This window comes from Strongylocentrotus purpuratus, unplaced genomic scaffold (assembly GCF_000002235.5).
Source record: "Strongylocentrotus purpuratus isolate Spur 01 unplaced genomic scaffold, Spur_5.0 spur5_scaffold_7, whole genome shotgun sequence".
In the NCBI taxonomy this organism is placed as follows: domain Eukaryota; kingdom Metazoa; phylum Echinodermata; class Echinoidea; order Camarodonta; family Strongylocentrotidae; genus Strongylocentrotus; species Strongylocentrotus purpuratus.
Window position 1 is genome coordinate 35,485,387 of NW_022145613.1, and position 17,809 is coordinate 35,503,195.

The window sequence follows — 17,809 nt, forward strand, 5'->3', positions numbered from 1 at the left end:
GATGACTGCCGCCTTTGTGGGCTACGACTGTTTCTTTGTTTCTTCTCGCATGTGTAAATGCATGTGGGGGACATTATCATCACTGATCTATGAAGTCTAAATATGTGTGTAAAACATGTAAATCTCATTCTCTCAGAGTCACAAGGGCATTAACTCATATCCATTACACAGAGTTAACACCCTTCTGGCTCTCAGCAGATGATATATGAACAGTTTCATCTTTACCCAAGTGATAATTAGGACAAGAAAATTGTCTGGAGAGCAGATTAAAAAATAGCAACTACTATACCTTCCTCCCATCCAGGTTGGTCATAATAAATGAGGAAAGAGAAATAGTAAAACCATCCATGCATGATATTTAAACCGCAGGCAATAGTAAGCTTGAAAAACTGATAACAAAGCAATAACAACCACCTTTGGAAGACAACGAGTTATCAGTTTCTTTCATAGAAGTGAAGACAGGGTCACAACAATTATACCCTTTCTTCATAAATAATCAATTGAATTGAGAGAGCATCAGATAAAAGCTGTGCCATTTTGGGGAGAGGTACAAGTGACTTCAGAGTTCATGCAGAGCAGAGAAACAGATACTGAACTGAAACCACATACAAAGAGGGACCAGACTGGTCGACATGCAAGAAGAATACGACATAAAACTTTTCCAAACAAAATGTCTTTCTTTTTGATGCAACAGGTGAAAGAAAACACCAGCCAACAAGCAAAAAAAAAGTTGACAGAAAAAGAGGAAAGGAGAGGCACTAAGAGAGTGACTAAGAAAGATGACAAGGCAGAACTATGTAGGGGGAGGGGGAATAAGAGAGTTAAACATAGACAAACAGAGGGAAGGAAGAGAGGGAGGGAGGAAGAGTGTGAGAGAGAGAGAGGGAGAGAGAGAGAGAGAGAGAGAGTGAGAGAGGGGGGGGGGGGGTAAAACCAAATGGGAAAGGGAGCATTTGACGATTTAAAGTACAGATAAGGACAAAAATAGTCTGAACTGAGACATACCAAAAATCAATAGTCTGAAATGAATGGGTTTATTCCTCAATGGATAATTTGCAATGAGCAAAGATTATTAAGGAAGAAACAAAGCTTATAGTTTACATGCACCAAAGACAGGGCCAACACATATTGATAGACCCAACCAGCAGAGACAAAGAAGAAAAATTAAATCTAACCCTAGGTATAAATATACACTTACAAAGTTTGTAAACAAATATTATTGCATAACATTAATTGTTCATTACACAAAACAACACAACTTTGAAGCAAAAATACATGTATGAGCCATTGCTTTGAAAACACAGAGTCTACAAAAGATCAGTCTATCAACAAAGAAAATTTAACAAATAAAAGTAAAGATAATACCACAGACAATTAAACTTTTACCATTTAAAAGAAATATATTGACATATACTCAGTATAAATACTATATCATGCAGCCCAAGCTCCCAAACCACATTTTCATGCTGTTCAAAGAGAAAGAAAGGTGATTTTACAACTTTTTTTTGTACACAATGAACAACATCAAAAACAACAAAATCAAAAGACATTTACTTATCTTTGAGAAATACACCCTACATGCAAACCTATAGTCTGGACTAAACTGATAACCAAAAACATTTCATGCACAAATGTAACACAGGAAGACAAAAACTGTCACACAAATTAACAGAATTAAAGCAATTTTCACAACACCTCTAAAATTTGCAATTTTAGACACCAACATTTAGTTTGAATGCAACATTAAAAAAGACCAAATCAATACTACACAAAAAGCATTTTCACAAGAATGTGAGTGTCATCCTGTGAGTGTTATCCTTTGCGCTTAACAAAACATTACAATATTAATTTTATTTGTAAGTAATATACTTACAATACTGCAAATATACTACCAGCTAATTCTACACAAAATATGAATTCTAAATATTGACGACTCCACAGAATGAATGCAACATCAAGTGATCTTTGGTGGCTAGCTTTAACAGACTTCACATCAAGTTGCTGTGCATGCAACTCACCAAACATCAATATTGCAGGGGTTGCTTGAATCAGGCTTGATGTTGCATGCAATGTTGCATCCAAGGTATTTTCCATTCTATTCATTGATGTTCCAAGGGTGACAATCTGTTGTGTTGCCAACTTGCTGAGGACAACAGGAGGATGTGCGGGTTCTATGTTGTCTCCTGAGGCAGTCATGATCAGCCACATGCTGTTCCAACATGGTTGTGATGTTGCATACAACAGACCCACCACACACACACACACACAACAACAAACGAAACCACCTACATGAACATCTAGCCTCCCTCCCAGGTAAACTCATTTCAATTCATTTTTGACATGCTTTGTAATTTGTAACACAATGCAGAACTTTATAACAAGATCAATGACATTTCTCTTCTTTTCAAACTCTTTGTTTGGAGCCAAAAGAGAGTCAACTTTCTATTGCTAATGCCCTCCAAATAGATGACATAACATTTCAATGACTTTACCTTGAAGCAAGGCTACTCAATTAATTATTCAATAAGCACTCATTCAATATAAAGCACACTACACAATTTTAAGATACATCCAGTATATGAAGTGATGTATATGAAGTATATAAAACAAATATTAACTACTGATTTTCGGGGTCGGTTAAACTATAGCTTCTTCATGATCTTGAGACTGCACTATGCTCCTCGACTTTGTGTCAGGCCACAGTACAGTTTCTAGATCACCTTGGGCAATAGTTTTAAGCATACCCTTCCAAACAATTAATATATGTATATTAGTATTTTTACATATTAAATCTGATAAGCTTTATAGGAATTTCTTTCAATGAGAGAGCTTCACTTACATACAAAAAAAAAGCACATCAAATTTCATAATAATCATTAATACTCGGTGCATCATTTTTTTTTTCCATCTTTATTTTTCCAATAATATTATATTTTTTTGCATCCAGACATTGAATACACAATCTTACGATTGGTGTCAAACTAATAATAACAATAATCATCATAATAAGTCTTTAACCTTCTCTTCATCACCATCATCTCTACTTAAAATTCTTCTACAAGTCTTCTCGTCTCCATCATCTTCGTCTTGTCATAAAGAGAAGAAAAAACAACAACAGTTCTGTCATTTCACAGAATAATTAATCAATCTTGAACACACAAGAAAAAAAGTTACAATCTGTTGAATATAACAAGAGAGATAGCCATAGATGTATCAATTAAAATTCACATTGATTTTTTTGTACTTATGTTCTGTTACATAGTATTTTTCATTATTGTACACACTTTATCACAGTATTTTTTTAATCTAGCTTTGTACCTTATTAACATTTTGTACAAGAAAGTCAACAAGAGAGATATGTATATAGATTGATAGAGAGGAAAAAATAAAAATGACATTACTTCAAATTTGATTAACAAACTCTGCAACCTTTAAAGAAGATTTTATTTCTGTTTGCAATGAAAGTTCCATTATCTAGTTCTCGATATGTAGCACTAGCATAAAGGGATTGAGATATTAGCAATGGCCACACACTCTGTAACATGCTTACAAATATTTAGCTAATAGTATGATCATATGTATATGCTAGATATAAATAAAGTGTAAAAATAAATCCCGTCTTTCAGTATTCTCATTCTTGCACTACAATATAATATATCATAATCAAGATCATTCACTCTACAGCGAGCAATTCATGCTGGGCAAATTTCAACTTTTTACAGATACCAAAAAACAAAAGTATGGCGCAAGAATTCTAACCTAGAGTATAATAATATATTCAGTCTATAATTTTATATATCCATCACCTTTGCCATAGGTGAAATATACAAAAGTGAAAGAATATATTAGATTCTATTTGTTCTGGTCCACGCTATGTATCTGCAGTTTTCCTTGCAACCAAGCACCAAAGTTTAGAGCTTTTTCAATGCATCTTTGGTACCTATATGATAGCAACGAGACCTTGCTACAATGTCTACTTAGACATCTACAAGTAAACTGAGCTTTGAATACAGGATTAATCAAGGATTAAGTCTCTTGGTAATCTAGCGTTGTTTTTCCGGCATAGCATTACGCATGTTCAGGCACACTAACTAAGGTTAGTACATTTTGGTGAAGGGGAGACATATCTCAATCCAGAAATAAGAAGATTCCAAAATAAGTGTAACTGCAAAGTTGATGTGGTATACAAATGAGTTTCAACAAAGACTCAAGGGGATTATCCAACAAGTGCATGAGAATAACGACTCATTCGTCAATATCTACTGAATAGTTTGTCATCGTCATGTATGTGTAGCAACTAAACAACATTACAGTGCTCATCCAATTCTGTACAGATTAAAACACATGTGAAAGATGGCCCAGAGATAGAAACAAATCAATGCTGGCTTACCAAATTTCTTCTCTAAACTTCAAAAAACACCCGACAAACAGCTATGATAGAATTCAAGAAGCACCCATCTTGGGGTATAGAATGTTCCAGTCAAATGAAGAGGGTCTGTACATTCTATAATACATATTTTATATCTAGACTAATTCAATACATCAAAGTATGTACAATCAGATAATCTACAGTGCTGTTATATTCACGTTGATTCACACAAAAACTTGTTCTTACTTTTTGAGTGCAACATACATCATTTGTTTACGTTTTTTGCCATCTTCGACATGTACCCCTTTTCAGCTTTTTGGTGAGACCATTCCACAAAAAAAGTTTACAGTTACATTTCAATCAACATACAATTAGTGGAAATGATTGTAAAAAGTTTTCTTTACTGTTTTTTGAGCAAGAACAATATTCATTAACTTCATAACGTCATAGATAGAATTCTTCAAATGAAAAGTGAGGGTTCAATTCCACTGATATACATGTAATAAATAGAAACTTCTCATGGACCCTCTCCCTAGAAAGCAAATATTAATTGAGCTCATAAATACTGTGAAGGACGGGTTGCCCTTTAGTGCATTTTCAAAGAATCAGCATTTCTTCTCATAGCAGTACAAAGAGGTAAAGAGAACTTCACTACTGAAAGAAGCAAGTATTTTGATTGCTAGCTTTATAGTGAGATTAAATTCTGACTTTCATTGTGAAAAATCACACAAGCACAAATCAATCACGATATGAAATAAAAGTTTTCTTCTCCTTCATCTTGTGAGTGGATATGAGTTAAAAAAAGGTGAATATATGCAATAGATAACTGAAAGATCATTAAAACACCTCTTTGTCCATAAATCTGTGATAAAATAGAAATATTAACCTACTATGAAAGGTGAATGTTAATGCATAATCATAATCAAGTGATTGTCAATCCATATAAATGTGCAGATATCAATTTCATACGTGCATTCTCCAATATCTCTCCGACCTCTTGGATAATAATGATACCAGACAGGGTATTGATAGTTGGCATGACGATACCTGGCTATCAAAACATTCCTTGTCTTTGAAGCAACTCACATTGTACTCAAGAAACTCTTTTCGAATATAGCCCGATATGACACACAGGGTATACCTCACAGTGCTATCGTGTGTGTTCCATTTAACATATGATAAGCTCACTTTATCTTTTGCCCATTTCAATCATCATGTAATGATTTTCTTTTTAATGAATGAAAGAAGAAGAAATGTTCAAACCTATCAGCAAGAAATGGTGTATCTATAAATCTGGTTTGTACTTTGTTTCTCTAACTCTCTCACGTAACATCGTGGCCAGAAGAAGCCATTGCATGTTTTTATGTAAATTGAGATAACAGAGGTTTTGAACAAGAAAGCATCGTGGTCCTCCATCATCATTTTGTGCAAACTTCAAGACAATGTCACCACATATCAAGAAAGATACATGGTTATAATATTCATCACAGAGGCTTCCTCACAAGTTGGGTGCTGAAATCACTGGGGGGGGGGGGGGGGGTCTTATTCTGAGGGGGTGGGCGGCATGATCATTTCTTTGCAATTCTCTGTTTTTATGAGAATGAGAACACTTTTTAAAAAGTGTTGATGTAAAATAAATCTTGGGGGAAAATTTTCACTTTTAGTTATGAAGCTATCATCCCGATACAATTTCTATATCTTAGGTGACTCTCAGAGTCCCTACCAGATTTGAATTATATAAACAAACAAAATTGAAGAGAAGATAAAGTTGTGACCAATGAATATCTCATTTCCAATCTTGAAATCTGACATACATGTAATCTGTGATGCCCCAAATAAAACTTATATTCCATGATAAACCTCGCAAAATCATAAGCATAACTTAACCATCGTAAATGAATACAAGTAGGTGTAAAATGTAGACCCGGTATGGAGTATCTGCAAATACATTTTAGTGAAAAAACAAAATGAAACAAAACAGAAAGAAACAACATGTATCTGTCCAGTCATGAAGTTTCATTTCGTTCAAAGTGAACCAAGATGTCCGACAGATCAGATGAATTTTTTTTCCCATGATGAATACCAATCTGTAGACCTAAATCCCATATTAACTGATCTGAAAACAGGTAAGTGATTATAAAACAAGGAAATCCAAAGGAGCAAAATGTTTTGATTGCCTTAAATATTTTGCAAGCACACGTTTTGCTTTTAATAGCCCAATCCCTTTTCTTTTCCCTTTAAATGTCATACAGATAACTAGATGATAGAATTTGAAAAAAAGATTCCTCTTCAGCGAGTCTGTGACTGTGTGATTAATGTAAAAAATATATTAAAACAAATCATACAGAAAACAAATCATAAGATGTACATTGTACCGTATGCCAATCTTCCTGTAAATGAACATAACTACCAAATAGAAATAAAATGAAATGGTTCACTTTGGAATGTCTCTTATTATGTTTAAATAGAATTCTACCACCTTGCATTTTAAAATGGTCAGAAATGATTATGTTATTGTTAATCTACTGGATAAAACAAGGACCAATCTTTGATTCTGTGTTGTTGGATACCGAGTCCTCTGGTTCTTGCTCAAAACTGGATTGAATTGGTTCTTGCTCAAAACTGCCTTGAATCGGTTCTTGCTCTAAACTAGCTTGAATTGGTTCTTGCTCAAAACTGCCTTGAATCGGTTCTTGCTCTAAACTAGCTTGAATTGGTTCTTGCTCAAAACCGGCTTGAATTGGTTCTTGTTCAAAACTGTCTTGAATTGGTTCTTGCTCAAAACTAGCTTGAATTGGTTCTTGCTCAAAACCAGCTTGAATTGGTTCTTGCTCAAAACTTGCTTGAATTGGTTCTTGCTCAAAACTAGCTTGAATTGGTTCTTGCTCAAAACCGGCTTGAATTGGTTCTTGCTCAAAACTTGCTTGAATTGGTTCTTGCTCAAAACTAGCTTGAATTGGTTCTTGCTCAAAACTGCCATGAATTGGTTCTTGCTCAAAACTGGCTTGAATTGGTTCTTGTTCAAAACCGTCTTGAATTGGTTCTTGCTCAAAACTAGATTGAATTGGTTCTTGCTCAAAACCAGCTTGAATTGGATCTTGCTCAAAACCGGCTTGAATTGGTTCTTGCTCAAAACCAGCTTGAATTGGTTCTTGCTCAAAACTGGCCTGAATTGGTTCCTGCTCAAAACTGGCTTGAATTGGTTCTTGCTCAAAACTAGCTTGAATTTGTTCTTGCTCAAAACTGGCTTGAATTGGTTCTTGTATAGGCAAAACTGGTTCATTCTGGTTCAGACTGGTTTGAGGCATTTGAAAGGAACTTTCCATTACTGTCTCCTCAATGCAACTTCCGTCGGCTTTCCCATTGTCTTCACAAAAAGATTTTACTTTTTCGAAAGATGAATACAAATAATCCTTCAAGTAATTCTGATACAAATTTTCACTGGGATGCCTACCAACTTCTTCATTGCATATCTCTCTTTCAACAAAAGTTTCTAATGGGGTCTTAGATTCATTTAAAGAGTTGTCTTGCATATCCCTCTCAAGTTTATCCAAGTTTCTTTCTTTTGTATTTTCATCTTCTTTAGAGTCGGGAAGCACTTGAGCTTCTGGGCTAGGAAAGTCAAATGCAGGCAATCCCAGGATAACAGAATTCCATTTTTGTTGGAAATTTGGGCTCAACAAAGCTTCAAAATTGAGATTGTAGGTATAGGGTGATATTGGAGCATAGGTATCATTCAAGATGTGATGATCTAGTGATGTAGTCTCAGAGTAACCTAACAAAGATCCCCTCTTGGCCCTGCTGAGCTGAACAGGCGACCCTGTCGGCTCTGATACCATGTTCTCTGCTATGAACTGATCTAAGAGGTCAGTGATTTCTGGGGGATTTGAGCAAGAACTCAGCGACTCAGTTTCCTCAGGAGAACTACTTTCTAAACCCAAACTACAATACCATGATAATCCCAAGTATGCAAAGAGTAGAGAAACAGAGGGAAGAAAAATGACAAAACATTATTAGTAAAGTTTCATCAATTGTGTACAGAAGCAACCTCCTTTTATCAATATGATTAGCAGACCATTTTGACAAGAAATTACATATTATTTTGCATTAATTCTCCAATTCAAATTCTATTAATTCAGGTTCTGTCTTTGGATTTCAAGGGCATCAGAAAATACTATTATCTACTGTAATATTCTGTTGAAGAAATGTTCTGCAAAAGAGAACATTATGAAAAGAGGAATAAACATAGAGACTGATGCGCAGACATCTTCCTGCACTGGAGAACATTGTGAGGATTTCATATAACTTTTCCTTTCCTTTCAAGTAGTCATGTTTTGGAGTATATTATTGCCTTGCAGAGAAAGTCACAAGTTCTGTTCATGAAGCACAATTCTGTCCTGCGAAAAGGTCTTAGGTACAGTATGACAGTTTTTGTGGTCCAATGCTTGCGAGCAGTAATGTGTTGTACATGTAAGAGTTCCTAGCAGATGGTCATAACTACAGTAGGAGTCGTGATGTGAGCTACAGGAGGTCCTAGAGGCACAGAGTTTTCCTGCTTTAATACAGAGTTGTACCAATGTCTGGTTTAGGTTTCTGGTATCTGTAGCACGATCGTCAACCAACGCCTGGCTTAAGGCTGTAAGTACGGGTAGTCTACTGTCCTTCTCAGGAGTTGTACCAATTTCTGGTTTAGTTTCCCGGTCTCTGTAGCACGATCGTCAACCAACGCCTCGCTTCAGGCTGTAAGTACGGAAAGTCTACTGTCCTTCTCACCAAGTACATGATTGCAAGTCACAGTGAATGTATCTTAACAAGAACCCTACTCACCTCAATGATACAACATCTACTTACATGTACATGTAGCATCATTGCTACCAACACATCCATGTACATTTGGTGACAACATTTCCTTTGCACTTTAAGAAATACAACATGCTTTATTAATTAATCTTTTTTGTTAATGTTGAACACATCACCTCAAGTTCCCATGTTATCTATACACCACCTGAAGAATGAACTGCAAAGTAAATTGGATGGATACTGATCATATGATCAACTTTGTTGAATGTTCATGAAGCAACCAAGATGTAACAGGCTGTCCAATGGAAACTCCAAATGGAATTATATATATATATATATGGCATGTGATGAACGAAACCCATGAGACCTTATCAATCATATTGTAATGCTGTTGGCTTGGTTATATTATCTGTTAAGGGCAGAAATGGCATTAACTCTGTGTTACAGTATATGAGTTAATGCCCTTTTGACTCTACACAGATAATATAATAGTAGAAAATAGAACAAAGTTAGAATTGAAGAAGAATAAACCCCTGCACTACATTGTGAAGAATTCTGGCTCACCTAATGCATACTTTACAACAAATAGACTCCTCCACTCCACATTTCGAAAGGATTTAAATGAATGGGCATTTACATTTGGTCCAAAACATATACCACGATGAATGAATTCCAATGATCTACCTCTACACAAATAAGACAACTTATCGTCAAGGTCAGCAAAAGTGTGAAGTTAAAGTGATGTCCAATTACCATGGTGTTTCATTGTACTGCAACCAATGGTAAAGATGCAACAAGAAACAAAAGATGATGAAACAATCCTGTAAAACGTTTCAAAGTTGAAGTCTTCACACTAGGTATGATTGCATCCAAACCATCCCACTTATATGTCATTGTTCCTGCATGATGATGATGGTGACTCTCATCAAGCAGTTTGTCTGAGGAACAGGATTCCTGGGGGATGAAAACCCACATACATCCTGAGAAATGGGGGCCATGGTCGTGATATCATGGTGTTAGTTCCAATAAAGGACTCAAGATCAGTGACCATTTTCCATGTCAAACCAGTGGATGATTACAAAAGAATATAATGAAAGAATAATGTTGATGATTATGCAGATGTCAATGCATATGTAAGAAGTACAAGTAGTAATGGTAGTAGTAGGAGCAGTAGCTGAAGTAGCAGTGATATTGTGGTTATGGTGTGGTAGTTTGTGGGGTCTTACTTGCTGGGGCTGTCCTTGGCCGCCACTGGAGCAGCCACGGCTCCAGGAGCAGGGGAATCCCCTCCTCTGCTCTGGTGTTGGGTGGGGCCGGTAAAGTTGAGGACCTCGCCTGGTATCCAGCCTTCAATCGCTGGGGATTGCTTGTCCGCTGCTCGATACACCAGGAACATGTTGTGCTGGTTGGCCGCTAGGATCTGGACCACCTCTCCCTTGGAAACACAGATCTCATCTTCCTTCTCTGCAGCATAGTCCTCTACGATCGGAGCCATGCAGTGATCGGTCTGTTTAGACATGAATCAAAGGGGAAAGAGAAATAATGTGGAGATATTAGTAGGTTTCCTCTCTTCTATCTTTCCTCTAGAAGGCAGCACATCTCTGGGAGGAAAAACTGGGGAGACTTCCAGAGGATGAACGCATGGCCATTGACCCATCTGAGTCACTCCCTGTAGGATCTGACCGACCCAGGATCACATGGTGCAGTGTCAACAGGCTGCGTACAGGTAATAATAAATAATATTGGGCCCTTGTATAGCGCTCATATCTGTCAGACTTGACACTCCTGACACTCTGGATTATTACCCTGGCTTTAGCACGGCTGCCATTATGGGGCTCAAGCATTTCAAGGAATTAATTCCTGTCAGGTACCCATTTATTCTATATCAATGTCTCCTTTGTGGTACATTGCATTTGAGATAAGAGAGTCATTCATATGATGTATAATAAACTGTGTCATTATATGAGTTTTAATTGAAAAAAAATCTACACCTTATAGAATTGAATAGATTCAGAACCCAACAGGCGCATGAACAAACACAAATAGAACAAGAGAGCGCAAAGTAGGTTAACTCACAAATGTTCCATCGTCGGGTTCGGAACTGGAAACCGATGTATAGCTCGATCGATTGAAGGGTGATCCTGACTGATCTCGATTCGTGACCCCATGAGGTATTTGCGAACGCGCAGGAGACGAGGACTGACCTCCTTTCTTCTGACTGGACGGTGATTCTGTACTGTCCTTTCCATTCACTTCGCCATCTTTCTGTAGCGAACCTGTGGATGCACGCTTAGAGCGTACGGAAACGCCACTGTCTTTAGATGGGCTGGAGGAGGAGCTTATCACATGTAGGGGGCTCCCTTTGGCTTTGTTATCGGCTTTGTTATCGATTGCGACCCCACCACCATTGCCGGTTGACACCGACCCTGGTGACATCTTCTCATTGCTGATTACAGCAGTTCCAATATTTGCACTTTGCGTCCGCATTAGCGGGCTCTTATTAGCTGCGTTAGTCTTCGGACTTTCCGTTGAAGCGTTCTCGGTCGTCGCATTGTTAGTCGTCCCTAAATCTAAATGACCCGACACTGGTACTACTGACTTGTTTCCTTTCTCCACAATCTCTTTAGGAGTGTTGGGTATCTCTTTGTGTTCTTTACCCTTCTGCAAACTCTCCTTGCTTCCCATAGGGCTTGTGTCCCTTGACTTGCTTGGACGAAATGAATGAAACAATCCATCAAAAAATTTCCTACGGATAGACGGCGACCCTGCCGTGTTGTCTTTCTTATCGTCCTTTCCCTTCTCCGCTTTTTCATCGTGGGTGGGCGTCCCAGACTTTGCGTCGTTCTTCTTGGCATTGTTCTTGGTCTCTCTGAGTTCGTTAAGGGAGATCGCAGCTGGGGCTGTCTGGTTCTTGCGACTCTTGAGACTGCTGAAGAGGTTATGTTGTTTCTGGAGCTGTGTTGGGGGTTCACTGCTCTGAGATACAGCCTTGCGCAGTTTGGTGGACTTGTCCGCACTAGGCGAGGTAGGGGACGGTGCGGGAGACGGACCGGGAGACTTGCCCTCCGGAGCTCCAAATGGATCCAATCCTAAACTTGCTCCTCCCTCTAGTCCTTTCTGGTAAGCAATTGGTGATTGCAGGGCTGATGGGATATAAAAAAGACATCTAGTATTACATCTTACATCTTCAGGATATTAGTGGACAATATATTCATTTTGACAAAACTCTTGTTAAAAAGATCGTCAACTTGTTGACCACCGACTTCTCTCATTCCCCATAGGCATAATAGAGGAACCAACAAGTTCATTGGGCACTGGGTTATCAACGTCTATTATCGTATCTATTTCATTCATAAACATGTTGAATAAAGCAGATTGGTGCACAGAACAGATGCAAATAGAGCACAACGTAGGATTTGGTTGATTCTTAGGCATTGCAATCCTAGACTTCTCTTGGTTTTAACTCAATAATAAACCAATAATTTGTTTAGCCATTCAGCTCAATACAAACAAGGGCTTCTGGATACTTTTCCCTTCAAAATGCAATTGCATGACAATCTTCTCTTTACAAAGTTAAGAGGGGGGGGGGGGGGTGAGGGGGAGGAAACCCACCTTTGAGGAGGTTCTGCTGCTGATTGCAAACCTGACTGATCTCTGTGACCCATTTGACCTTGCAGACAGGGGTACTAGCCTGGCAGTTGAGCACCAGACCATCCTTGGCCTTGGCTCTCAGGGTGAACTTGATAGGATCGTCCCCATCATCCAACACTAGCTGGTTCACCTGGGGAGAGGAGTAGAGAGAAAGAGAAGGGAAGGATGAGAGAGAGACAGAGAGCGAGACAGAGAGAGAGAGACAGAGAGAGAAATGGGTTGTTAATGAAGGTAAACATATAACAAATTGACATGAAAAGTCATTCATTTCTAATCGTACTTGCAAAGATTTTTCTACCGAACATTTTAGTGAAATGTAAAATGAAAATCGGTTCTATGAGTAACAACCAATTATTTTCCAAGCACAGACATGATAAATGATGACATTATTATTAAGAAACCGTTCTGTTTAGTTCTTATCTCACCTTGATACTGTACTTGAAGATATAACCTGGATTACTAAAACCTTTTTTCTCTAGTTGGTCTGCAAAGATCACGATCTGTTCAAACATGAAGACCCGTCGTTCCTTGTACTTCTGCGTTCCTTCGTCAGCCACGGCCACCATGAGTAAGTCTTGCATCAGTAGCTCTCCCTGTGCATTGATCTTACCCTAAACGGAGTAATCAAATTGGCAACAAAATTATATAATCTGAACACTTTAACATACACACCACAAGAAAAGTACATGGTTAAGTACCAAAAATGTAAATGGGAGTATTTTTTAAATTCCTGGAGGGAGTTCTTACATACAGTATATATCATTCAGAGGGTATGGTCCATATACATGAAGGGAAAAACAAAGACTGTAGAGGTCACTAGTTGGCTCCCTCCATTGACCTTCATTGACCTAGGCCAGAAAGAGTTAATTGTTGGCAGTGTTAGTTTTTCTTGATGTGGCTCACTCAAAACAAATCTCTCAGGCAATAAAGAGGAATCTATTATTTGACTATCAATTATCTTTTTCATGTTAGGCAGTTTTCTTTTTTGAATTTCAACTCAATGATCACGCAAAATACAATGTAGATATCTTTGGTCTGAAGATGATGACGACAACATTTTTCTCAGAAATACTCTTATTAATTATACTGGCAATTTTTATAAAATCTTTTAGCAGATTGCTTTTACGTACATCCCATCCTTGTAGTCTGCTAATAGCCATCATGTCGTTGGCTTTCTTCGGGACAACCTTCATGATGTTAACGGCTTGTTCGAGTTCTACCGTATCCATACCAGCTCGCTGCGACTGTTTTAAGATGTCCTGTACGGCAAAACACAAGCAGAAAGAGCAAAATAATGGTGAAATAATCACTACATTACTCACCATCTGCGACTTGATGATTAAAGCTTATTCCACTAAAATTAAGCATGTAGTGCTCAAAGAACAGAGAAGACCAACTAGAGGTTGTGTGATGGTTGCTCCTACATTTTCCTCATATTCTACATAAACATCATCTCCGGACTCACCACAATACCTAACCCTATCCCTGAACCTACCCTAAAATCCAATTGAACGCTAATTATAACCTTGAACTTTTGATGAAATAAGTCTTGGGCAATTATCAAAGGAGAAAATATTGAATAATCACAATCAGAACCAGGTAAGCTAAACTATCAATCAATAGGCCTATCAATACTAACAACATTATATTCTTGGATAGCACTTATCTCCATCATGCAGATTGCTTAAGGCACTCCCATTAAACAACTCAACAGACTAGAAATGTGACAGTACATGTAGAATCACACAATACATGTAATAATAATAATAATATTCCGCATTTATATAGAGCTTAATACATCAATGATGACTCAAAGCGATTTACAGATCATTAATACCCCGGTCATCGTATTCAGCCTTGCCACCACACAATGTATGCACATTCTCCACTCCCTGGGGAGCATTCCAACCAGGTGTCATTTTACAGACGCTCACAATGCTGAGCAAACTACATTAACTTTGGCATCCTACCGGGTACCCATGTAACACCTGGGTGGAGAGTGGCAAAGGTAGATTAACGTCTTGCCAAAGGATATTAGTATAGTGCAATACCATTGTAAACTGCAGTGTATTGTCAATGCAAAGTTCGTCCAGTTGTGAATAAGAAGGTGAAAAAGGAATAAGGTATGCTTTGTCCATGATTCCTACCTTTAGTAGTAGCTGGTATTTCATGATCCTTTGGACTGGCTTGATAAGTAGATCAGATAGCGACAGTTTGTGACCAAGCTTTACTCTCATCTCCTGTTCAAATGGAACAAAAAAAGAAGGAAAAAAAGGGAAAAAGAGAAGAAAATACTTTAAAAGAGAGCTCAGCTGTAGGAAAGTTCATGAAATACATGTGTATATGTGGGAAGTTTTGATTGAAATGGTTAACCATCAAATAAGCTTCATAAAGCTTTTTATAAGCTTGTAAACACCATATTTGTTTCATAACTTTCTGCAATCTGTTATGATTTTACATCAAAGATGTGAAGGGTGGAGCCCGATCGTGAAAATTAGCTTTGTGACGGTTAGGAAGAAAAGAAAACTTAAATGGATTAAAAAAAAGAAAACTGAACAAATATGGATAATGAGACAAACAATCATGATAGGAAAAGGGATGAAAGGGCCATATAAGTATCCATACAACAATGTAAATTTAACTACAAATTAATACAATACGGAAAACAAACCAAAGACTAACCTCAAAGAATGTCTCAAACTCGTTGACGATGAACTCGGATTTGGGTTTGTTCTGACAGTACACCACGTACATACGTAATCTCCGCTCCTGTAACCAATAAGAAATCACAGTCATGGTTAAAATAAGGGAAAGCCAATTATCTCCTGTTTGAAGTCTCTTCTTACATGTAAAGAACAAACATCTATTAGAAGATACAATATTCTTAAAATGAAAGAATTTTTTGCTCTTTGTTTTCACTAATAAACTCATACATACCTGAATCTGTTTATACAGTAGGCTTACGGTTGCACCATGTGAGAGAGGGGGAGGATCAAGGAGTCCTGAAAAGGACTTTAGGTAATATTTCTTTCTTGAGTGTGCGTGTGTGTGTAGTCCTTAAGATCTGTTTCTGTTTTGTAACATTTATTGACTGCATATCGGTTTTAACGATAGGGTAAACTTAAAATTGATAATTCACATTGTAATCTAATTTTTAAAAAGATATTCACATAATATGTCATGGTCGATTTGGCTTCCTCAATTTGCTTCTTTTTTTCTTTTTTTTACACATGCAGGTAGAAATAGCTTAAAATAATCATTGATTCCTACTGGTCATATCTCTCCCTACCTGAAAATGAACCAGTGGGACTACTGACTTCTCTCAAACCCATGCGTTTATAATACAGGAGCAACCTAGGGAGTGTTTCACAAAGACTAAGATAAACTTTAAGTTAGAATTAACTATGGCAAGCCATTGATGCCACTGGTTGCTCTCACCATTATGATCTTTAGATAATATTTCCCCTTTGATAATGAACTATCGAAAAATGTAAAGTCTGTAGATTTGTGACCATGATTTGTAAGTCCCTTGATACTCCCCTGGTTCCAGTACGCGATGGGTAAAATGAATGTGATGTCTGCCTGTTGTTCGCCTCTATTCGTTTCTTCTCTGTGAGAATAGAAGAAGATATGAAACACAGGAAGAGGATACTTACATAGCGTTTGAAGAGTGGACCGAGCTTCTCAGGTTCCTCTTTGACTTTGGCAATCTCCTTGGAGAATGTGCTAAGGAATAAAAAGTACAGACATTGATTAAAACAAAGACATCAATTGCTTCAAGATCAATTGAACTAACCCCTGAATAGCATGTACAGTATCTCATGATAAAAAAAATGAAAAGATTATTACAGTGCTCAGGTCATTTTCTGCACAGGTTACCTCTACTTTAAAGCAAATCTTAACAGTCTTGAATAACATTCAATTTATATCTTTTGCAAGAATACTTAGCCTTACAACAAAATTTATTGAAATTGTCTGGACCTCTTCAGCATTAAAAATCTTACAATTTTACCAACATTTCTTTTTCCTGCATGTAGATGCTATCACAAAACATGTTAAGGTCATGATCTCTGTATCAAAGGGGTGTAGCATGGCAAATACCGGTAAACGCCATCTACGACTTCTTTTGGACAACTGCACCTAAATGAATGGACTTGATTAACGGTCAGTGCGCGCTAGTGTTCGCGAAACAGACTGAAGTTTTCCTCACGCTTCGATTTCGCGTATGATGCATGCACTTGAATACCGCGGTCTCGTCGTCCGTAGTTGTATTATACCCGATTGCCCCGAGTCATGCCACGGGAAAGACACATAGTTTTGTCATGCTGCACCCCCTTTAAAGCTCATCTTGAGCTAGACATTATACTCACTCTCTATGCCATTCATAGATTTGATGGATGTTGCCGAAGACAATCTTCACTTTCCCAGACTCCATTTCTGATGGCAGTTCTGTTTCTTCTTTCTTCATGTCTTCTCTGTAACCCTGCAATCATCAAACACAGAGGAGAACATTTTTGATGTGAAAGAGAGATTTGAAGAGAAAAAGGATTTAATAGCTGCTTTACTGTTAGCTCCTCTCGCAATAATAATTAATAGATACACAATGATTGTACATTGATGGCCTTAATTCTTACTAATGGTGTATTCAGCACATGTAAATTTTAGAGAAAGAACAGAATTATACGCAAAAACAAAGAACTATTGTCTAGCGTTATAACACAAGAAGGTGATTAAAGATAATAAAGCTCCTGCGGGATGTTTCACAAAGACTAAGATTGACTTTAAGTTGGACTTAACTATGGAAGGCCATTCATGCCACTAGTTGCTCTCACCTTTGGTCTTTCAATTATGATCTTTAGATAATACGTTTTTCTTCAATAATAATGGATTATCAAAAAACCGTAATTTGTGACCATGATTTGTATGTCTCTTGAGAGGCAAATGCCAGTAAATGGTGAGAGCAAACAGTAGCATGAGCAGCCTACCATA

The 17,809-nt window shown here is 37.5% G+C and overlaps 1 protein-coding gene across 4 annotated transcripts in view; it reads right to left on the reverse strand.

Annotated features, from left to right (window-relative positions):
- Nucleotides 1-2,880: 2,880 nt before the first annotated feature.
- Nucleotides 2,881-17,809, reverse strand: part of LOC105446090 (triple functional domain protein-like) — a 72,029-nt gene continuing 57,100 nt past the window's right edge. For all 4 annotated transcript variants that reach the window (XM_030974166.1, XM_030974169.1, XM_030974168.1 and 1 more), the window contains 10 exons: nt 17,191-17,303; nt 16,477-16,546; nt 15,503-15,589; nt 14,968-15,060; nt 13,951-14,079; nt 13,246-13,431; nt 12,782-12,950; nt 11,246-12,312; nt 10,396-10,676; nt 2,881-8,311 (listed from right to left, as the gene is read on the reverse strand). In XM_030974166.1, coding sequence (XP_030830026.1) covers nt 6,892-8,311; nt 10,396-10,676; nt 11,246-12,312; nt 12,782-12,950; nt 13,246-13,431; nt 13,951-14,079; nt 14,968-15,060; nt 15,503-15,589; nt 16,477-16,546; nt 17,191-17,303 — 3,615 coding nt within the window. In that variant the 3' untranslated portion in view covers nt 2,881-6,891. The remainder of the gene's footprint in view (nt 8,312-10,395; nt 10,677-11,245; nt 12,313-12,781; nt 12,951-13,245; nt 13,432-13,950; nt 14,080-14,967; nt 15,061-15,502; nt 15,590-16,476; nt 16,547-17,190; nt 17,304-17,809) is intronic.